The sequence below is a fragment of the Notothenia rossii genome, assembly GCF_949606895.1.
Source record: "Notothenia rossii genome assembly, chromosome: 4".
Taxonomy (NCBI): domain Eukaryota; kingdom Metazoa; phylum Chordata; class Actinopteri; order Perciformes; family Nototheniidae; genus Notothenia; species Notothenia rossii.
Window position 1 is genome coordinate 65,480,889 of NC_136902.1, and position 23,807 is coordinate 65,504,695.

At 39.8% G+C, this 23,807-nt stretch overlaps 1 protein-coding gene across 1 annotated transcript in view; it reads right to left on the minus strand.

The window, feature by feature from the left end:
• The window catches only part of sorl1 (sortilin-related receptor, L(DLR class) A repeats containing), a 122,959-nt gene that overhangs the window by 43,282 nt on the left and 55,870 nt on the right, over positions 1 to 23,807 (minus strand). Inside the window, exons 9-14 of the mRNA XM_079673803.1 lie at positions 20,623 to 20,815; positions 19,587 to 19,704; positions 5,975 to 6,048; positions 3,519 to 3,607; positions 2,853 to 3,031; positions 726 to 912 (exon numbers count right to left, since the gene is read on the minus strand). Of these exons, the coding sequence (XP_079529929.1) occupies positions 726 to 912; positions 2,853 to 3,031; positions 3,519 to 3,607; positions 5,975 to 6,048; positions 19,587 to 19,704; positions 20,623 to 20,815 (840 nt within the window). The remainder of the gene's footprint in view (positions 1 to 725; positions 913 to 2,852; positions 3,032 to 3,518; positions 3,608 to 5,974; positions 6,049 to 19,586; positions 19,705 to 20,622; positions 20,816 to 23,807) is intronic.

Here is a 23,807-nt window from a genome sequence, read left to right on the forward strand (position 1 = left end):
GCCATCCAACACAGAGGTTCCACTTACATTACAGCTAATGATATAGATGTTTGATTTTTTTTTACTCTTATGTCCGTTTATGCCAGATATTTTAATATGCTGCTGGAGGATTAGCTATATAGAACTGCAAATATGGGATTTGTATATAATATATATCTAATTGTATTATTATTATTATTATTATTATTATTATTATTATTATTATTATTATTATTATTATTATGTGGGTTTATCATCCATCTTGTTATATATATATATATATATATATATATATATATACTTTATTATCTTGTTTTTAATGTTTTATCTTAGTTTTAAAATTGCTATCAAGTGTGTGTATTTTATCCATATATTGCCAATTAATGTGGTGTTCTATCCTTGTTTTTATGTTTATTTCATGTGTATTTACACAAATGAAGTGTATTATTATTATTGCCATTATTGTTAATGTATTTAATTCTTGAGTAAAATATCTATTTACCAATTAAAAAACTGTACCACATTAATAATAATTGAATAGAAGAGTTATTCGTGACTGTTGATAAATGCATTTGCAGATTTGTTTAAAAAATACAGGTGTGTTCCTTTCTTAAAATCCCATCCCCTTACCGACATGATAAAAACGCCAATGTTTCCATTTCAGTGACTCATGAGACACAGACAATACCTCCACTATGAACATTGATAATGAACATGCATGCTTTGGGCTGCTGTGTGTCCCTCACCATTCGTAGTCCTGGCGGGTGCAGGAGCAGTTAGCGATGGTGACGGGCCGGTCGAAGTCCTCTCCGTTGAAGCATGTAGCGTGTGGAGCGCGTCTCTTGAACGTCACCTCTCTGCCCAGCAGACATTCGTTACCATGCTCGTCTGACGGAGACCAGCGCTTGTAGTCCGCGTCCAAACATGGCACACCTGGAGAAAAGACAGAAGGGTACTGTAGATATTTGACATTCTCTGACTTAATTGCCGTTTAATACTTTTTAATACTTTTTAATACTTTTTAACACTAGAACCGCCAACGGGTACATTTTACCCGCAGCTGTTTTTTGATTGTATGTAACTTTTTTTCAATAACATATTAAAGTCTCCCAGTCCGTGACTTTTCCTGAAAGTGTGTTATGTAGCACCCTCTATTGTTAACAATTGTCAATATGAAGTCAGATTGAAAAAATCGCCAAAAAAAAAGCCATTTATACCTATATCCGCCAGTGGGTAATATTTACCTCATAGAAAATGCAGCGTAAACATGACGTGTTGCTATAGCAACGCCTTTTGTCTACTGCGGTTCCTTATAGATAGAGAGAGATTTAGAGAGAGAGAGAGAGATACAGTAGATAGATAGATATATTGATAGATGGATAGAGAGAGAGATAGACAGATAGATAGTTATAGATAGTGTAACATCTTGGAGAATACAAGATCTTGGATGACTGAGCTCACGTTGAGGACGTAATGCATGTGTGCAGGTTACGTGCCAGTTGAATAAAGATGGACATTCGGAATGAGAGAAGTAGTCCGCGTCGTCTGTTTATGTAGACAATTATATGTCCATTGAACAGAACATTACAAACAGATCGATAGATAGTTATAGATAGATAGATAGAGAGATTTGTACCTAAACAAAACACAAGTCTAACACCAAGCGTTTAAATCAGCACTCTTAGCGATATTTTATACTTCATGTTATCTGCACAAACTATATCATATGAAAAGCTGAGAGTCCACAGATTCTATTGGTATAAGTTTCATCCCTGTGTGATCAAAACTCACTGTTCTGTATGATAAATAAAAGAAAATTGTACCTTGAAAATCAATAGCGGGTACATTTTACCCGTTGGCAGTTTTAGGTATACAGCGACCTCTGGCGGTTCTAGTGTTAATAGCCTTCATTTTTGCTAAATTTATTTATTAACTTTTAATACTTTTTAAGTCCCTGCGGACACCCTGTGTATTCTTCATTATCCATCTCTATGTTTTTACATGGTCCAACTCATACTAACATTTACTGTTTTTTAACTGTTGCTAGTATAATTATGCTAAACATACACTCTAGGATGATTTTTCTTATAAAATGTATGATAATCTAATGATTTAGACTCCTGTAGTTGTAATGTCTTCTCAAAACAAGTGTAACTAACTGAGACCTGTCCTTCCGTAACCCTAACCCTGACTAAACTGTTTTTTTTTAGAAGTTGTTGGCGAAAGTTGCCCCATGGCTAACAGGCTAGCAACTGTGTCCAATTAGTCCATCCTTGAGCCAAAGATGATGATTGTGCCACATTTAAAGGAATTCCCTCTAGGCATTCCTGAGATATTCTGTTCATGAAAATAGGACAGACGTAAGCATGATTCTCTCCCAGTAAGCATACAAATTAAGAATTCTAATTATATTTCTTGCAGATGCTAAAATCTCTATGTTCCCTCCAGAGGGAGGTTCTCTCCCCCACAGCCTGTTTACTCCTGTAACATAGTGAAATCACTGTGTAACACTCACGCTTCTATTGACTAGAGCTCCAACCCCTTGATTGCCTAAGGGGTGGGACATCTCTAAGTGGTTGATTAGTCAGAGCAGCCTGGGCTCTGGTTTCAGACAGAGGGTGAAAAGAGGTGCTGCGGCTCAGGGAGTATGACAAAAATAAAGAGCTTTTTGAACATTAAAACATGTAGACATGTCACAGTAGAGGCCAAAATACAAATATAAAGCTGAAAACTAGCAAAAAATATCTTCTTGTATTAATCTCTCTGTTGAGAACTACAGCTAAAGTACGATGATAGCTGATGTTAACTTTTATTGCTAAGAGCTGAGGAATCCCTTTACCCCCTTCTGGAGGTCCTTCTCACTCTCTACCTACCCAGGACGTTGGAGGTGTTGACCTGCAGAATGAGCCAGCTGTGCCTCTGGTCGGCATAGGAGCCGAAGATTGTGAAGATGGTGCTCTTCTCTCCGGGCTCCGTCAGCAGCTGGTAAACATACACCTCCCTGTCCGAGAACTGGAAGTTGGTCCACGTCTCGCCTTCATTCGTGCTGAACCTTTACGAGAAAATGCCAAATATTTAACTTATTTGTTTTTTTAGCAAGCAGCAATGATTTTTTTATTTACAATAACAGAATTCTCTCTAGCTGTAAGTAAGGTCAGATGTTTTCACATGGATATGAATAGCCTCTAAGGCCATTGTTTACAGAGAGGTGTTATATTACACCTCTGTTTACAGAGGGATGGTTCATTTGCCTATTTCTCTACATCAAGCAGCTTCACATTCACACAATATGCTTCTGCTGACTATTGAGCACATCCACTGGGGAAGGGGCCGTTTATGTGCTTCACCCTGGATTTCCTCAAGCTGTTTGGGGATTCTGAATGAAAGCCTTCCAGTGGCAAAGCAGCTAGGCGGTCTCATGTTTTAAACAGTCTATTGAAAAATAATGTAATGACAGATTTTTGCCTCTGAGCTCAAATGTGATTATTTCTTCTTACGTCCTGTCTTAGAGGAACATTTCAAAAGGTTATTTTACTTACTTGAGTTGTGTGGTGGCGCCTCCTTGTCCGATCGCCATCAGGATACCACCATGGTCACCCCATGTGTAGAAATAAGGACCTGCAAGAGCCTAGATAACAGAAAACATGTTTAATTAACTTTAGGCCTTAAAAGACTATTTAGCATGTAGGTAATTACAAGCTTTAATGAATCTGGAGAAGGTGTGAGGACACTACTATGAGCTCATTAAATGGCATCTTTATGTCCTTGCCCTTTGATGCTGGAGTGGGAAAAGGCAAAGTGGTGATTCATTTTAAACCAATATAATATCAGCTAGAAAATTATGTTTTCTAATGAGAAAGAGCGATAACAAATTGTGGAATTGAATAAAAAAAAAGTTTCTTGCATATATTTCAGGCTTAACTCTTTACCAGAACATAAAAGTGTCCACTTAGTTGGGTTTAAAAGTCTCAGCAAAACAATCAAGCAAACAGCCAGCGTTGGTCATTTGTAAATAAGGCTGCCAGGAACTCTTATATTCAGAACATTCAGTCGGAACAGGAGGGTTGATGTCCCGCAGAGATGCAGTATCTGCAGGACAAAGCTCTTTAACCCAATTATACACAGCTATCTAATCACAACATGTCCTCAGTATCCCTTGAAAGTGAATAGAGCAAGATGCTGAGTCACATAGGCTATTTTTTACCCCAAAAAACTTGCTGAACACCAAACAACAGAAAAATAAAGCTTGCAACGAGAGTAGGGAATATTGTAGAGAAATAGAGAATGCAATTCCTGAAGAAATTGCTAATGGGAATTCTTTATGCTGAAAAGCTGACGCTGAATTGCTATGCTGAAATGTAATGTGTAAGAAGAAAGTGAAGAATTTAGATTGATATTATACATGAACACTGGGGGCTTGAATGTGTGATGAGAGAAGAATTTGAACTGAAGTTGTGATAAAACCGTGTTTCATAGTGAGCATTGTGTTGCCATGGCAACAGCATTTGAAGAAATCTTAAAACTGTGAAATAGATGTCTTCACGGCTGGACTGTTAGCACACATGCGAAGTTTGAGCACTTTTTTACCATTTTCATAGGAGTTATAGCAATATCGTGTTTTACGGCGAGGGATGCGTTGCCATGGCAACAGCTTTTGAGGAAAACTCACTAATGGCACATAGACATGTTGAAGGCTGGACCATTAACCACTATCTGAAGTCTGCTGCTCTGAGCATGTCAGTTTGAGTTATGACATCATCGTGTTCCATGACACAGGTGTTTTGTTATTTGAGCTAACGACGTGTCCAGAGATCAAAGGTTTCCATGGTGATGTGCAGTAATCTGTCAGAGGAAAGCATTTTCATTGTTCTGAATGAGAGATAAACCTCTTACATGAGAACGTTTTGTTGAAGAACCGTAACAGATATCGGTGAAATTTCAACGCGTGAAGCATGTCAAGGAACTTGGGCATCTGAAGTGTACTTTTTGGGCACTTTTGGGTTAATAATGTGGCCTTTTTGGCAGATTAACTAAAGGTGTGCGGCTAATGCTGTGAGTAAAGATCAGCTTGAATTCACAATTGGCTTTAATGGAGACATGTTGAAAGTTTTTGTCACTTCATGCCCTCAAGAGGCATTTTGTTTAATTATTTTTGCTTTATTTTATTTCGTTTTTCAAGCTACGAGATGTTTTTCTACGTTTGTCATGACAAATTATGTCGCAGGAGTGTAGGGTTTGGGAATTATGGCAGGTTTAAAAACAAATATGAAGGCGAATTTCAAGCTAGCTTTGAGATCACACAAATTAACGAGCTGCTCAATACACGCTAACCTTAAAATCTGAAGAAGGCCTCTTTACCAAGGTCTGAACAATGTTTAATATCTCTAAAAGTATGAATCAGGTTTAAAACTTGTTTAACACGAATAATGTCAGAAAGATGTGTGACATTTTGAAGTTGGAATGAGGTTTCAGACTGAAAGTATGAAGGAACAGTTAGCAGTTGAATTCGCATAAAGATTTTTCAAGTCTGAAGAGTTTCTCCATTGACTTCCATGTTAAAAGTTTGATGAATTATGGGATGTATCTCTGGAATTATGAAAGTTATGAATGAGAAAAGTAATAGCCATCGATTCCCGACCGAGCTGAACGTTTTGATGTTCGAACGAAGTTTCTGCGATGTGGAATGTGGGAGAAGAAGAGGCACAAAATAACCGGGCGGAATAATAAAGAATTTTGTGCGTAGCATAACAGATAGTGGGAATGCTGTATCAGCATTCCTAATAATGAAGTGTATCCATAAAACACACAGAAGTATAGGTCTGAATTAATGCTCTTATTAAGCTAGATCTTGATGTGATTTCAATGTCGTAAAAAGTGTAAAAGGGACTAAAATAAAATGAATTGTGACTTGTAGAGACTCTGTTATACGAGATCCAAGTGACTCAGTTCTCCAAGCTGTGTTTTACATGTCATCTGATTCAGATGTCGTACTGACCTCTCTCCAGCGAGCTCCCGCGCTGCTGGATACATACACATTAGGTTTGTTGGCCAAGTTCCTGCCAAAGGATCCTGCAATCAGAGAACAAGACCACATGTTAAACACACACCGACACACACACTTTTCCATGAGCATTGCAGAGTTGATGTGGCCACTGCTTTTGCTTTCACATATGGAAAACATGTAACCCAAGAACTCAAACCGTAGCTTTCTGTATCTTTTCATGCATGTACCCTTTGTATGCTCTGACAAATACTCTCCTTTGACAGAAGGTTGTTATTTAATGAGGCAGATCTCCAAGATTGATTGTCCTTTGCAGTTCATAAAGGAACATAAAGAAATAAATCATGGAGAAATGGAAACTTAACGTCCTTACTCGTTTTGGAGAACTAAAAGGCCACCAAGAATGTAATGCTCATTGTAAAGCAAATCGAGGTCTAGGTCCATCGAGTAAAAGGGTTAAGTCCGTCAGAAAGCAATGACTGTAAGTGTAAGCCTTAGACTTACACTGTAAGGATTAGTAACATGTATTGTGTTTATCAGTGCTTGAATTGGGCCGGTACTCACCGGTACGCAGTACCGGCACTTCTGATTTTTACCCATGTGGTACCGGCACTTCTTACTGAGTACCGGCAAGGTGCCGGTACTCAGTCGCCGGCAATATACGTATATATTGTAAACGCAACGCAGCGCAAATGTGGGTCTGACTCTGCCTCACAGAGGGTGACTGGCTGTCTACATGACGTGGCCTGCCGACATTGCCACTTTCATACAGATCATACTAATGCCCTCGATTGGTCTCTGTGTGTCGTTCAAGCTCGGGAGGGTGTGTGTTGGTGTATGTGTGGCGGGAGCGAACGAGAAAGCGCGCGCACCGGTTACGTGTATTGTTGTTAGCATCTGGTGCTAGCTAGCTGCGCTAACGGATATAAGGAGCTGTTTCAACAACAAGGTGGAGGGAGAGTCCTTTGCTGTCAGACTGAGAGGCTGATAACTACAGCTCTGGTGAGGTAAATTACTCTCTGAGTCTTTAGATAGTTAACTTAGTTTAAGTTATCTCAGTGGGTCTCAAACGGTTTGGTCACCATTTATGTAAACACATATTTCCATTTGAGGGGGTAGTGATTAGTAAAATATGCATGAATAATACAAACAAAATGTTAACTAGGTGAAAAAAGGTAAGATAAACTTGTTGAGAGCTAAAACTAGTCTTTGCTGTTGCCTCAAAGAGGAGCAGGGGGAGAGGAGGGAGACAGGAGAGGCCGATTCAGGAGCCCAGACACACTCACAACTATAAATGAACCAAAAACAAATAAATAAACAAGTTTCAATGTTTTTTCATATTGGATATTTGTTATTGGTTATGGCCATGTACTTATGATTTTATGATTATTTAAATGTATACATTTTTGTTTCATATGGGTGTAGTCTCTTTATTTCCCCCTCAAAATGCACCAGATTGATGCATTTAAGTCCAACATTTAAAAAAAAATCTTACCGGGGGAGCATGCCCCCGGACCCCCCTATAGGATTTGAGGCCCGGCCCCACTGTTCCCAAATAGATTTGCAATTTTTTTTAAATAGTAACCCATCTCCATGTTTCTTTTTGGGTAGTAGATTTAAACTAGAGGGCTATCCCTTTGTGCAGCGACGCTACTGACAAATAAATCCAGCAAAATGGCACAAAAAACTGGTAGTGGCCTCAGGGACGAGGAGTCATTTAACCAGCCAGTAGGAGTCAAGCTTTACTTTCTTTTATATCCATAAAGAAAAAGTAAATCTGTTTACAGTTGTTTCATTATGGATGTTGAGAGGTATCCATATGTCTCTTCATTTTGCTCTCAAAATGCATCAGATTGATGCATCTAACTTCAATATTTAAAAAAGAATGTTCCCGGGGGAGCATGCCCCCGGACCCCCCTAGACTAGAGGGTGTCAGGTCCACTCCCCACTTATAAAAATAGCACTTTACCACTGCACCCCCTCTAATCTCAGATGCACCCTGAGTCATTTTGTTTAAGTACAGTGAGCCTTTCTAAAATATACAGTAAAGAGACAAACCCACCAGCATTATAGGATATACTATGACTTTGTGCCAAATACTTGTTGCTGATTTAGAGTACTGGCACCTTTTTTATTCCAATTCAAGCACTGGTGTTTATGTGATGCCATTTGGAGATGTTTAAACAAAAAGAGAAAATGCGTCAGCATTCGCGGTAGCGTTAGCATACACGGTAGCATTAGCATACATGCTAGCGTTAGCCATACTAGCCTGTATACATGCTTATTGCACAGCTAGCATTAGCTATATTTACCTTGTTTACACTTAGCGGTCCTATGTGTTAATATGTGTATGTTACACTTGCATGTATGAGATCATTAAGTGCCTTGTAACTTCTTTTGTTATAGTTTCACTCCGTTTGAATGTCAGTGGACTGCAAACAAGGATAAAGGAGCATGGCTGCTCATTCCCTGGCTCTCAAAAGAGTTTGGCTGGCTGTTTAATCTATGTTCACACTGAGACAATACAACACATAGAGAGAACAGTACACCTATTGTGTAAGTGCATACAAGCAGGTCACACAGTATGATCACAAATACATAAAATCTTTTTTTATTAAAAAGTACAGGCTGCATATGTGTTTTCGGCCTTGGAGAAACTTGACATGTTTTGGCATGTGTCTGAACCTCTCTTTAGTGGTTCATTAATAAAACAGATATTTCAACGTGTGCCTACTTTGTTCAAGTTCTGTTGAGGTTAATTTCAGTAGTTGTGTGCTATAATGTATTTACAAAGTGTGAAGAGGAGGCAACTTTAGAATAGGGAACGTGTTCAGGTCAATTCGAGTCAAACTAGGGAGGCTGTGGCTCAGTGGATAGTGCGCTGAACTTCGAATCAGGGTAGCAAGTTCGAGTCCCACTGCAGTCAGCATGTCGTTGTGTATCTGGGCAAGACACTTCACCCCAAATTGTTCCTGTGGGGATTGCCCACAGTACTGAATGTACTGTATGTAAGTCCCTTTGGATAAAAGCGTCTAACAAGTGAAATGTAATGTAAAAACTAGCTTATTGGTTATGAACAAGACTTCACTTTAATATTGGGAACATGTTCTTAGACATAAATACCTAACTTTGAGTTATTTAGACACAATGAACACTTATATTTGTATGTCTGGTTACATAAGAATAGATCATATTTGTTAAGTGTTATTATGGGAGAATTACTATTCTTGTGGTACTGTGGAGTCTATTTTTATATAACATTACAAGATTCTTATTATTACATTATATGCATGGGCGCGGGAAGGGGAGTGCTTAGGGCACTGCAGCACCCCCTAGCGGCAGGCAGGGGGTGCGGAGCTCCCCTGTCTGAATTATTATTTGATGGTTATTGCTGCTCCCACTGTGCATAATCTGTGTAATATTTAGCCAATAAATTCCACATTGTTGGTAAAATAATATTTTGGCCTGCCCCGAATGTTTTTTCTGTAGCCCCGGACAGTTCTACCTCAATAATATGATACATTAACCGTGCTTTACGTGAACCTCATCAAGACACTAGAGAGGACGGCAGGACTGTAATTTCCTGTGTTCAGTGAATGCAACAGAGGCAAGACACCGGACCAATCAGAGAGTTGCATGGAAATAAAAGTGTGCTTGTGTCATTCAAGCTCGGCCCTGGGCCTTTCTCACTTTGGTTAAATGGATTCCTTGCGTCCCTCACTTGCGTTGTTTCCCTGTAACTAGTCCCTCCCACCAGGGAAGCATGGAGGGACGCAAGGAAACCACGAGAAGCAGGGAAATGAGTTTTAAGAGCAATGGGACGTCCTTTCCCTCCGGAGCGTCACTTGAAGCGACGTCCGTTTGTGATGACGCTACACAGCTGATCGTCTGACAGCAGCCAGCTCTGTCCCCTTTATTTCCACACACACCCCCGCCTCTGTTAGTACACATTTACTGACACAAACATTTGTATCATCAACGCCATTCTTAAAATGTATAAACGAACAATAGTTTGATTAATATTGATTAGAGTGCACAAAATAAATAAAATAATTGAGAGAAGAAAAAGAGATATGTTATATATCAAAACCCAGTTAGATTAACATTCATTGGATTGCACACTTTGTTTGTTTGTTTGGATATGTAACAAATTAACATTTTAAATAGCACTTAATGACTGACTGAATGGAAATGATAATAAATGAAAATGCAAAACGAAAAAAGCGATCATGAAAATGTTTCCATAACATGAATAAAATGATTTTTGACCACTTTATTGTTCAGATATATCACATATTTGTAACTAAATGATACATTAATTGACACAAAAGACGGTATAAACTGAGGAGTGACTCCCGTGAGGTTCATGTATTTTCTTAACTCCGCTGGGAAACTGCTCTCATGTCAATAAGCATCACATCAGTGCATGCACTGCATCGTCCAATCAGTGAGGTAAGGGGGCAGGGCGAGTGTCTGAGGATTTCATCGGAGGATGGTCTGGTGGTTCCTCGATTATAGCTCCTCCATTATCGCTCCTCGGTCCTCCGACAAAAATAAGGCCATTGGGACACTACTCAAGATGGCGCAGACAAATCAACTTCCGGTGAGACCGAGGAGCGAGGAAATGAAAAATAAGTGTGTGTGTGCGGAAATAGCGCATTTAGTGTGTGTGTGAGAGAGAGAGAGAGAGAGAGAGAGAAGTGAGCCGGATATTATGGCTCCGTTCCTTTCAAAGAGCCGTTCAAAAGAGCCGTTCTTTTGGCGGGGTTACTAGGTTTATCTGTGAAATAATCACCAGGATAATGATTGACTGTATTGCCAGACCTAATGTCAATAATCTGCTTTGTAAACATGACACAAGGTGGTGCCAGATCCATGTCATTCATGTCCGTATGTGTTAAGTAAATAAAGTTGCCTTGCCTTGAATGAAATTCACGCAACTCTTAATATTAGATACTGTGTTTTTAAGTGGCGATGGAGATTATTTGTTGACCCTGCTTTAAAGGATATTTTGCCTTTACAAATGGTGCGCTTCATCACTGCCTGGGTTTTGGTTGACGTGCATCCAAATGCCGCTGCGTTTTCGAGTTTGGCTCATTTTCCATCCGGAAAACACGTCGTCTACCTGTCCTGTACCACTTGTTATGACTTCTCTCTCTCGGATATTCCGTTAAGACCCACCCCATCTCACTCCTCCTGCTGAAACCTACTAATCAGAGTAGGGGCGGACCAACGATCGAACGATAACAAGAACGGCTCTCACCAAGTACGACTCGGCTCCCCTCGTTCATACCAAAGAGCCGTTCAAAAGAATCGGCTCGTTCGCGACCGACACATCACCAAGAGAGAGAGAGGGACCGGTGCCACCAGCAGGGTTATGGCTAGAAAGGATCCGTCTAGTGTAAATATGACGTCACGTTCTCGTTATAACTCTCGTTGGAGCGGCTCGGAAAAAACATCGACAGTAGTGACATGATGCAACATACACATTCATGCAGCAGGATAATAGTAAAACACTGAAAGGTAACATTTTATTGCACCAGGAGCTATCTTGGGACTTTTACTGTGACAACGTTGACTTGCCTGTGAATAAAAAATAAACCGCAGTGTTGGTGATCTACGGTGTTGTCATTCTTCTTTGAACAGCAAGACCACTAACACCCTATTTCAACAATCACACTCCCTGCCATTGACATAATTAATAGATAGTTTAGCTTCTCACGATCATTTGCTGTGGCCCACTGATGTTAACGATCGCAACTGAAAGGCTGCCTGCCAAACGTAAACATTCAGCCACGTTACTTGCAAACTCTCGCGAGAGTTTTACACTAGACGGATCCTTTCTAGCCATAACCCAGCAGCAGGGACCGTATTGTTAGCATCTGGTTAGCTAGCTGCACTAACGGACATACGGAGCTGTTTGTTCCACAACCAGCTGGATGAGAGTCCTCTCCTCTCAGACTGAGAGACTCAGGTGAGCTAAAGGACTCTCTGAGTGTTTAGATAGTTAACTTTAGTCTAAGTTATCTCAGTGGGTCTCAAACGGTTTGGTCACAAATTATTCAAAAGATTATTTCCGCAGCACACCTTCATATGATCATTATAGTTATAAAAAAAAATAAGAGAATAAAGGAAAAACAGTTATGAAATACTATATGGCAGTAAAACAAGAATACAGTTTGAAAGGGGAGTGATTTGTAAAATATCCATAAAGAAAAAGAACATCTGCTTACAGTTGTGTTTCATCTGGGTGTTGAGAAATGTATCCATAGATCTCTTAATGTTGCTCTCAAAGTGCACCAGATTGATGCTCTTAACTTCAATATTTTAAAAAAATCTTCCCCGGGTGAGCATCCCCCCGGACCCCCCTAGGGGAGGTGAGGTCCGCTCCCCACTCGTAAAAAATAGCACTTTACCCCTGCCGATAAGCAGTGAGCTGATTATCGACCCTTCATTGTAACAGTCGCGGGTGCACTGTGTGTTTGCGTGTGGGGAGTGCTTTTGTGCGTGCTCTATATAGACCCTCCAGAAAAACGCGATTCTGCGATCGCAGAATTTCCCGCATAATCAGCAAAATGCCGCAGATTTGTAAAAGTCCGCATATTTATCAAAAGGCCGCATAATCCCCGCATTTTTCCACATAAAGTTGAGAAAAAAAAAAAAAAGTTAACTCGTCTTGACGAGTAGTGATGATGACGCAACGTCATCAGCCCGCGCATCACAGAAGGCAAACACCGTCGTGTGAAGGTGTGGAATTCACACACCAAGATGAACAAATCGAATCCATCACATTTACCCACGAACATTTCAGCTAAAGACCGGGCAAAGCAGTACCCCAATGTCTTGCACGAAAGTGGGGGGAAACTGTTCTGTACCCCGTGCAACTGTGTGTTGGAGCATAAAAGGAAATCGACTGTGAATACCCACTTCGATTCGCTCAAACATTCAAAAATGGTTTCTGCTGCGGACAAGAAAGCCAAGCAACTCACGCTCACAGAGGCTTCAACCTCCAAAACCCTTTCGAGGGTTGCAAGAAACGAGGTGAGTAGCCTACAAGATTGAAGCTGGTCAGATAACGAACGAGTAAATGAAAACAGAATGAGGAGGAGGTAGGTGTGTGTGTGTGTGTGTGTGTGTGTGTGTGTGTGTGTGTGTGTGTGTGTGTGTGTGTGTGTGTGTGTGTGTGTGTGTGTGTGTGTGTGTGTGTGTGTGTGTGTGTGTGTGTGTGTGAGAGAATAATCACCTTTTTTCCGCTTCCCGCATATTTCACAACTGTTCGCATATTTCGCAACTTTCCGCATATTTCGCAACTTTCCGCATATTACTCAACTTCCCGCAATTTTCCCGCATAAAATCACATAAAAACCCCGCATTTTTATCGCATAATCAAGGATTTTAGCCCGCATAATCAATGATTTTAGCCCGCATAATTAAGGATTTTGGCCCGCGTTTTTCTGGAGGGTCTATCTATAGTGCCCGTAATAGTGTTCACTGGAGTCCAGCACCTCAGCACCCCCACTCAAAATACCTCCCTGCGCCTCTGATTATATGCTTATTGTGCTCATGAGATTGCTATGACTATAGAATAAATAGACACAATCACTAATCCCAGGTTCTGATGGGCTAGATACCAACGAGGGGAATAGTCAGAAGAAAGTTTAGTTTGCAATATTGAAAGTAGCAAGGTCGAGTGCAGAGACTGAGAGAACACAAAGAGGTAGTCAGAACAGCACATCTTTCCGGCCTTCACTTTGTATGGGAGCCGCGCTCCCCCGCAAAGCTAGGAAGCAACATTATGGTTTCCCACTATATCTGAAGAAACGTTAGAGAAAACAAATTAGTATGATGGTGCCAGAGTAGGGAGGGACTTCCACAGGTCGGCCGAATGCTGATTGGAGGATCGTGTTGCCAATAGACTCTATCTGAGTCTGCAACAACCAAAGAGAACCAAGTCTAAACCGCGGTATCTTTTCAGCTAGTATTGACCAATCATAAATGTACGGGCAACGCCCTGTGTAATAAAAATGTATGCACGCACGAGGTTCGAGGCTCTTGACGGATTTGGTTGTTACAGATTACAGCTTTGCTGCCTGTGATTCCCAAAGACGTGATGAGTCCTTGGCCAAGTGATATATTTTGCTCTCTTTACAATAAATAGTTAAACTTAGAAGTTGTCTGTCTTTTCTGGAATTCTGAACCCAACAGTACTGCTGCCTTATTAGGCCCATATTGAGCACAGCATATTAAGACCAAAACTCATGTACAAAAACTTCCTTACTTGCAATAAATAAGCACTAATTAGAGGGTTATTGAGGAAAAACTCAACTAATGGTGTATTACTTGTAGAATGGTCATGTAGAATAAGGCATTAATAAGTGTTTTATAATGACTAATAAAGAGCCAATTTACTGCTAATATGCATGTTAATTAACAACTAGTTGATGGTTATTTTGTGTACCTTAAGTGTTGCCAATAGATGTTGTTGTCACATCTCAACGTCTTGGAAAATATACCTCTTTTGATATCATTTTATTCTGAAACAATGTTGTAATTAGCCATACTAGCATCATACTTTGGCTAAGACTGACATAAGTATTAAAACTATTCTTTGGTTTATGACCAATTATTTTCCAAACTAACGACATTACCATCGCGATAAGTTGTGCTTCTTGTTTATTTTTTATAAGCAAATGTGAGCTTGTTAATTGGGAGTGACTACAATGTTTGTTGTAGACTATAACTTTATTATCATTAGAGGCTCTAAATGTAATATAAACAACTACTGTGTGAGTATGGAGAAAAGTTTTAATAGATAAAGGGTTTGGAAGTTGATTTAGCCAGATAAAAGACAGGGGAGGGGACCAAATACAGCATGAAGATGAATCTCTGATGAAGACTGAAGATTAATTGCTGACCTGAATACACATTTGATAAAGCTATTTGTATTTCAAGCCGGGAAAAGTATATCCGCCCCTTTGCAGAGAGAAACTCACAGCTACAGCCGCATGCACCCTCCCTTCCATCGATTAAGAACAATGGAATTTATGGGCTGGATGATTGATAACAGCGGTGTCTGCCTTTGACACGTAAGAGCAGACGGACATCTGCAGACATCAATCCTGCTAATCAAATCGCTTTTCATGGTGAACGACTTAGACGAGAGCAGATTAGAATGAGTAACATGGTTGTTGTGTCTCAGAGGAAGACTGTAACAGAATAAATTACGCTCATTCTGTGTAAAACGGATAATGACGTTATTCAATGCCTTCTCACAAGGAGCTGGGGACGCGGCACAATAAACAAATGGTACAAAGAAGACGCTCTGTCATTGTGCAGATATGAAACAGCTTTCAAGGAGTTTGGGTCTTTACTACAGCTCCATCGTTATTACTATTTATAAAGTAATTTACACGAAATATTGGTTTTGTTGCCTCTTCTAGTTTAAGTTTCTGATAATTTTGGTAAAAGGAGTGTTCTTTGTTGCATCTGTTAGGTTGTCATATTTGTTATATTTCTTCTTCGTTTGAATCAGAATCAAACAATGTAGAAATTATGCAAATCAAAAAACCCACCCCTCAAGGACTGCATCCACAAATTAATTAATTAAACAAAATCAGGAAATGTTGCACCTTTAAATGTCATTGTGTCACTGTAAATCTACTTTGTATTCTCTTTTGCTGCTCATACTGTATTCATCACTGCTGTAATTGGTTTGTTTTTTTAAACTGCACAGAGAGCAGCCTGTTAAATACAATTGTACACAAGTATAATGACAATAAAGATCTTCTTCTGTAACTATGGTTATAAAAGTGTGGAATATTCCCAGTGCATTTACTCACATCAAGAAATACTAATCCTTAATTGGATTGTAACCATGCGTTGCAGTCTGCAGCACACTCTAGCCCCACACACAGATCATTTGCCAACAAATTCCTGCACATTTCCATAAAATCCCAAAAATAGCAATGGCAATTTTTTATCTCGAATATTCCTTAAATGTTGCAACCCAGAGATGGAGTACTCGAGTCCTGCCGATTTTCGTGACTCGACTCGGACTCGTGCACTGATTGAAGCGACTCAGACTCGGACTCGTGAATTTTTCCCCCCACGATGACTCTGACTCGACTTGTTCATTGACGTTCTGACTTGGACTCGGACTTGTGAATTCCCCCCCCCCACGATGACTCGGACTCGACTTGTACATTGACACTGACTTGGACTCGTGAATTTTTCCCCCCACGATGACTCGGACTCGACTTGTACATTGACGCTCTGACTTGGAATCGGACTCGAGCAAGTTTTCTTTGGAGTCTGATGTCCTCTATCCTGGCATGTGCACCTGTGAGGCGAGTTCACGGACTGGGCCCCGCTGTTCCAGTCTAGAGATGTCTAGAGACACACCCTGCATCGTGCTGTATGCTTTCACACATTCTGCTTCCACATTGGAAAAGAGCAGCGCAAAATGCTCGTTATGTGGAAACAATATTGAAGAGAAGGCTCCATAACACATTACTCTAAGGATCGAGTTCAGACATATAGGCTGTCTTGAACACTATCATCAGAGTAACGTGATCTAATCAATAAATAAAGATTCAGCCGACAACACGAAAGCACATGGCTACTTAACATGCAGAATGATGGCTCAATCTTTATTAGTAAACCGATTTAACCGGTAAAAGTTCCTTCAAAATAAGAGTCCCGATCTTATTACTATCAAAATAAAAGTGCAAAACGAAAACTTTACCATAGGAAAATATTTGCATACAAATATAATCACTTCTCTAAAAGGTAACTCATTTTAAATATAGTTATACATATTAAAGGTCATTTACAATAATAATAATATTAATATTAGTAATAAGCTTTATATTTGTATAGCACCTATTGCAAGAATTGTAGCCAAACTCGCTTCACAGCAGTTAAATAGACAGATTAGTTTAACATGACAGGATAAAAGCAATGTAGAGGGGCAGCTACATTTCAACACATACTGTATATCCACGAAGGTTAATACATGAAGACTTGTGACTCGGACTTGACTTGGACTCTTCTTAGGTGACTCGGACTTGGACTCGGACTCGAACACAGGTAATGACTCGGACTCGACTCGGACACTCCTTGGGTGACTCGGACTTGGACTCGGACTCGAACACAGGTAATGATGACTCGGACACTCCTTGGGTGACTCGGACTTGGACTCGAACACTCCTTGGGTGACTCGGACTTGGACTCGACTACGACTCTCCCTTGGTGACTCGGACTTGGACTCGAAGAGTGGTGACTCGAGAGTGACTTGGACTCGTAAATTGGTGACTTGACTACAACACTGTTGCAACCCTACTGCCAAATAAACACAACATTTTGACTCCAGAGGCCTGTACTACGAAGCTGGTTCAACCTGATTTTTGCCGTCCGTCTTTCCTGCAACGGCAGCTTTTCTGTATTTCCTTTCCCGTGTAATATGACTTGATCGCTTTAAACTCCGCACACTGAGCTCTGATTGGTCAGCAGACAGTGCTTTCACTGAGTTGAGCTCTTAGCCTGCAACCTAACCTGGTCCCGACCAGGTTAGCCGCACAGCATAAGTTACCATGGAGATCCAGCCCGCTAAAAAGAGAACCAACATCGTAGGACCGGAAACCCCAAGTTTTCCCTGAAGTTAGCCGGCTAAGTGAAAATCCTGCTTCGTAGTATACCCCCCAGGTCCTGTAGTTAACCTGAGCTTTATTTCATCTAAAAGAAATGCAAGAGCACTGGAAATCAGCCGAAACAAGATGTTTGAAAACAGTTTTAAAAAAATATATATATGTTTGGACTGTGACATCTGGTAGTAAAAAAATGACATCTGATAGTAAACATTTTTTGACAAAATCCACTACGTCTACAAATATTTACATTTATATATAATTTTTTATTTGGGGGGTGGAAGTGAAAATAATTTGATAGTCTATAAAAGAAATGTGTCTCACACTAAGACAATTTGAATAGGAATAATACAAATAATTAAAAAATATATAGGTAATATCAAATTAAATAATTTCATACCCAATAAAAAAATTCAAAATAAATGTAATCCTCACTATTATATAATAATAATAATAATAATAATAATAATAATACGTTTGACATTGTAATACTGAACTGAAATTTGAACAGAGCTGCATGATACATTGTGATAACATATACTCATAACATTAATTTGAATATATATTTATAATAATTAATATAGTTATGTAATAATAATCTGGATTAGCCGCTGGGTGCTGTGTGGTAATTAGCCCATCTGTTGGAGTGCGATAACGGAGCAAACGGAGTGGCCACTCCTCTCTGTCTCTCTCCATGCCCATTATCTAATAAGAATTTAATTAGAGGGACCGGCTGGATGCAGGGGGAGCTGTGTCCTAGACACTGGAGAGTCTCAACAAATCAATGCTTTCTGCCAGCTGTGAAGAGGCTTCAAACTGCAGGCAGAAACTCTGGAGAAAAATTCTTCACTCTAGTCAATCCATCTGTCTGCAAAAAGTTCTCCCAGTACTTAGGACTTTGGATTTAAAGCTGAAGTTTTGAGAGGCACAAACAAACTTCGAAACACTGATGGTACGTCCACATAGTGGCTTTGAAAAAATCTTGAAAATCTTGGAGCTGGGCGTGTCTGAGAGCTTGGGGATTTTTTGCGAGCAACGCGACCAACAACCAATCACATGAATCTCCCGTCCCCGACATACAAAGCAAAAAACCCCGGGGATTTTATGCGAGCAATATATATATATATATACACTCCCAAAACAGGCTAAAACCTACCAGTTTCACCCACTGTCTCTGCCACCTCCCTCCATGCCTGGTTCCTCCAGTTTGTATCCCGGTAAATAGTTCTGGTCGTAAAGAACCGGGTAATTTGCTACCGTAATTTCTCGTTTGGAATATGAGGAAATGAACTGCGGTCTGGCTCTCCCAGCTTGCACGCGGTTTGATTGGCTAGCGCTTGTACTGTCAGATTTGCATAAACGGGATTTGATTGGCTGACGCTTCCAGCTCAGCTTCAAAAGTTGAACATTGCTCAACTTTTGAATCCTGGAAATCCTGGAAATCTTCGCTTTGCTTCCCCACAATGCAGTTCGGCGAAAAGCAAGGCAAAGTGACGTCACCCCCATTCAAAGTCAATGGGCAGAGAAGCGTTGGAAGATTTTTTTAAAGCTGCTGTGTGGACGTACCATGACTAAGAAGAAGCTTCTAGCACCTAGAGTTCAGATGGATTTCCTGTGTTTTAAGCAATACAGGAAGAATACGAGATACAGAAAGGCAGATAGATGACCGCTGAGAACCACTTGTGGGTAGGTTTTGGCTGGTTTCCTCTGTGTGAACATATCTGTGTCATCAGAACAAGAGAATTTTGCTGTAAAAATAACAAAAGCTTGCCTGGCTCCAGCTCTGAAAGAGAGAGCTTCTCCAACAGATGGCAGCTAAAGTCTCTTCATCTGTCTTGAGTAACACACACACACTCCTGCCAAATGTTTTATTTGTATCTTTTATTTTATTTACAGACTCTAGTTAGTACTATTCGAATAGTGGAATTAAAGCGTGGGTTAAAACTAAAATGTATTCCCACCTGTGGCCATGATGAGTCCAGGTGCAGAGTCCTTGGATAGAATGGGCATCCTCCTCAGCTGGATGTTGAACAGCTGGCTCCAGCGCTGGGCCAGGTGCAGGGAGCAACCTTTACCGAGCTGTGGAGGAGGAGAGGAAGAAGATTGACGATTTGTTCCTTAGTCATTTTCTTCTCTTTGCTTTACCACCAAATGACATCATGAGAGTACTAGACAGAGAAAGTGAGTGCTCGAAATTGACGGTAAGTTTAGGAAGGTGAACTTTCAATTTATTTGGCTGATACTAATATTTGATATGAATATTGATAAAGAATACAAATTCTTTTGAGGTTTGACATTGCAATGTTAGAAAAAAACAAAAACAAATTAAATCCTACTTTTCAGATACTTTTATTACCAACTAAGGCCTTTTTTTATAGATAAATGAATTAAATGACGTAAGACCTTAAGGATCCATGGTAATTGAGTATAATAGAGGTTTGACCGTATTCATCACACCATAATCAGTTTGTGAAACTGAAATGCTGCTTAAAGGATCTGTCATCTTGTCAAGATACTTTCCATTCACAATAATAATTATAATAAATTGCAATTCAGAGTAAAGAATGGGAATAAGGCTACCAGCAGACTTAATAAACTACGGAGTGTGTGAAGGTGTAAATGTAGAAATAGGATGTACAAAATAAAAAAGAGGCTGTGTACAATATCATTTATGATTATTAATGCTAATTTGATTAAACATGCTTTTATAAGAGAATATGTATCATGTGAGCATAATCTAAAATAAATAACATAGCTCTTAAATGTGGTTGTAAACATATACAGGCTGCATTAACAGCTAATAGTTCACCATGGGCAATTGTTTTATATAGAGAACAAATTGTTTAACGAAGTTGCAATGAAAGAAATAAGCAAAACCGATTGAGATACAGTGAACCTGTTTCTGGGACACTGGGACTATTGCCTACTTTGCACCGATTGGTCCGTTTCACGACCCAATTTCTGATGTTGGCAAACAAAAATCTTAAATAGGTGTACCTGGCATTCCACAGTGCCTCCCAGGCTGTCAGCAGTAGGGGGCTGGAGCAGCTCCCACGTCCCCCCCTTGTCGAAAGTGATGACTGATCGCATGTTGTCCTCGTTGAGCGAGCCGTTGATGAGCGTGGCGATGAAGACTCCTCGCAGCCCGTCCACACGGTGCAGGTCTGCAAAGGGCTCGTTGGCAAAGTACCTGAAACACAGGGGCAGAGCGTTCAGAGGAGGACAGTTGATGAAGTCGTCTTTAATGTCCTACAGTTGTTGATATAACTGCAGATAAGGAAGAAGGAATAAACAACTTATAATAAATCCCCATAAAATACATTTTTATGTATTTTTCATTTCAAGTATATAGTGTGTTACTGTTTTGGAAGAGCCTGAGACTTAAAAGAGGCTTTGCTGTAGTGTGTTATACAGGTTGTTGTAAAGGGTCTGCAAAGGCAACAAGTTCCTTCCAGGGGGAGTTTCTCTCTCACACACTCCCCCCCCCTTTGCCTGAAAGGCCTCCATTGGACTCCTTTGTTTACTTCCGTAACATAATGACATCATGTCCATTAGCTGGAGCTCCAACACATTGTATGTGATACAGGACATTCCCGACACATCTCTAAGCGGTTGACAAATCGCAAACAGAGCCGACCAGCTAACCAATCAGGGCACACTGGGCTCTGGTTTCAGACAGAGGGTGAAAAGAGGTGCTGCTGCACAGGCAGTATGAGACAAATAAAAGGGCTTTTTGAACATTAAAGCATGCAGACATGTCACAGCAGAGACAGAAAAAACAAATATGAACCTAAACATTTACAGAATTTGTCCTCTTTAAGATTTTAATTGACAACAACTAGGCTTTAGCTTTTTTGAATAAGACAATACACTCATTGCATCTTATATCTTATTTATAAATCTAGTATTTTTAATTTGCCCCATACATGTCCCTTTCACTTGGCTCACTAACACTGGAGGGTAAACGCAAGTAGACATAGTGCATCTGTATTATAGAGCTGTAGAGGTAACTTAACACAAAGCAGAGAGAGGTAAACAGGAAGCTTCAACATCATTACCCAGAAATGATGTAAGAGAGCTGCATACAAACACACGCACTTTCACCCACAGGATGCTGTAGGATTAGATGAACAGAAGGTACACTTCATTTCATTATCAGAAAACAGTGTCACATACAAAGGGAGAATCAACATTGGGAGGCAAACACCTGAGCCTGCACTGTAACCGCCTATGACAAAACAACACAGGAGCTTCCTGATGTGATTATAGAGGAGCAGAAAAACAATGAGAGGTCAGACAGAGCTGTGGAGTCAGATCAATAGATTCCCTTTTATTAGATAAAGAGGAATTACTCTTTGTTGTTTACAAAGACTCACTGTTATCAGACCTTTTTAGGCAGAAACTAGACGTTTCACTGTCATTGTCTAAGGTTGCTATGGGAACTACTCTATTACTAGAAAACTCGCAGACTGTGCTTAATATTTACCGGACGTAAACACCGGGCTCATTTGTATGCGTCTGTACAATTGGCTTGAGCGTGTGATCCAATTCTTAAACAAAGGGAAAATGCATAAAAACATTATATTCATAGAACTAAATAAATATTAAGCATGACATTTCATCTTTACCAAGGAGCTAGTTTAACAAAACAACCCTGACTAATGATTTCTCTGGAGATTTCAAATTTATCACACGCTTTCATCAGCAGAAGACATTAGCTCAGTTGTCATGAAAATTGATTTGCTGGCTGAGTTACTGACAGTCCATTTTGATCTGATGGGAAACGAGTCCATTATATTCTCTCTCAAAATTCTTGCAGTGACTTGGACCCTAACCAAAATATAGCTTGTCGTCTTTAAAACATGTATAATGCACACAGCTGATCCAAGGCTGATTTCCCTACCTGACAACATAAATACAGAATAACCTGTAGTTTTATTCATATACAGTAAATAAGTCAAATCTACAAACAAACTGACAACCCTTATACAAAACCAGGACACAAACAACCACAAAAAGCCTTAATAGACAGATAATAAGCTGTTATAATACTAGAGGACATATTATGCTCAATTGTTTTGTTTCATATTTGTGATTTGAGCCTCTACTGTGACATGTCTGCATGCTTTAATGTTCAAAAAGCTCTTTATTTTTCTCATACTGCCTGTGCTGCAGCACCTCTTTTCACCCTCTGTCTGAAACCAGAACCCAGTCTGCTCTGATTGGTTAGCTGCTCAGTCTTGTTTTGATTAGTCAACCACTTAGAGATCTCCCACCCCTTAGCCTTTCATGTACAATGTGTTGCAGCGCTAGCCAAAAGAAGTGCAAGTGTTACATAGTGATGTCATTATGGCAAGGGGGGGAGAGTGTGTGGGAGAAAACTCCCTCTGGAGGGAACACAGGGATTTTTACTTTTGCAGAGCATTTACATGCACCAAAACCTGATTAACACACTATAGGAAGTGACCAATAACACTATATACCAGGGGTGTCAAACTCAATTTAATCGCAGACCACATCAGCATTATGGCTGCACTCAAAGGGCCGGTTGTAACTTTAAGACTATATAAAAAATACATATATACGGTAAATATATATATAAAATAATGTATTATATTACAATATTGTCTCTGTATTGGATTATTATTGGATAGGGTAATAACTTCATAATTAAGTACGTCTGAAAGCAGAAGTCTAGGGCAAATAATTGCAAGTCACAAAATGATTTAAAAAGAAAAGCCAAATTCTGGAAAACAAGTCACAATCAAAAAACAGAAGTGACATTTTTTTTTTTTAAAAAGTAACATTAAAAAAAAAAAAAAAAAAGAGTCAAATTCTGAGAAAAAGCCACATTCTAAGAAAAAAGGCATATTTAGAAGAAAAAAAGTCAAATTCTGAGAAAAAAAGTCTAATTTGAGATGCATTGTGGGACATGCAGTTTATGGGCAACGTGCTTCAGTAAATCATCATGTAACCGTATAATAAACATATAATATTCTTTGCAAGCTCTTGTGGGGCCACATAAAATGAAGTCACAGGCCGGATTTGGCCCCCGGGCCTTGAGTTTGACACCCCTGCTATATACTTTTTAATGAAAGCTATGCGTGTTGATTCAAAAACTCTCAATATGGTTCCCACAGAATAGTTCCCTAAACTGTATTGCGAAACAAGGAACTGGAAGC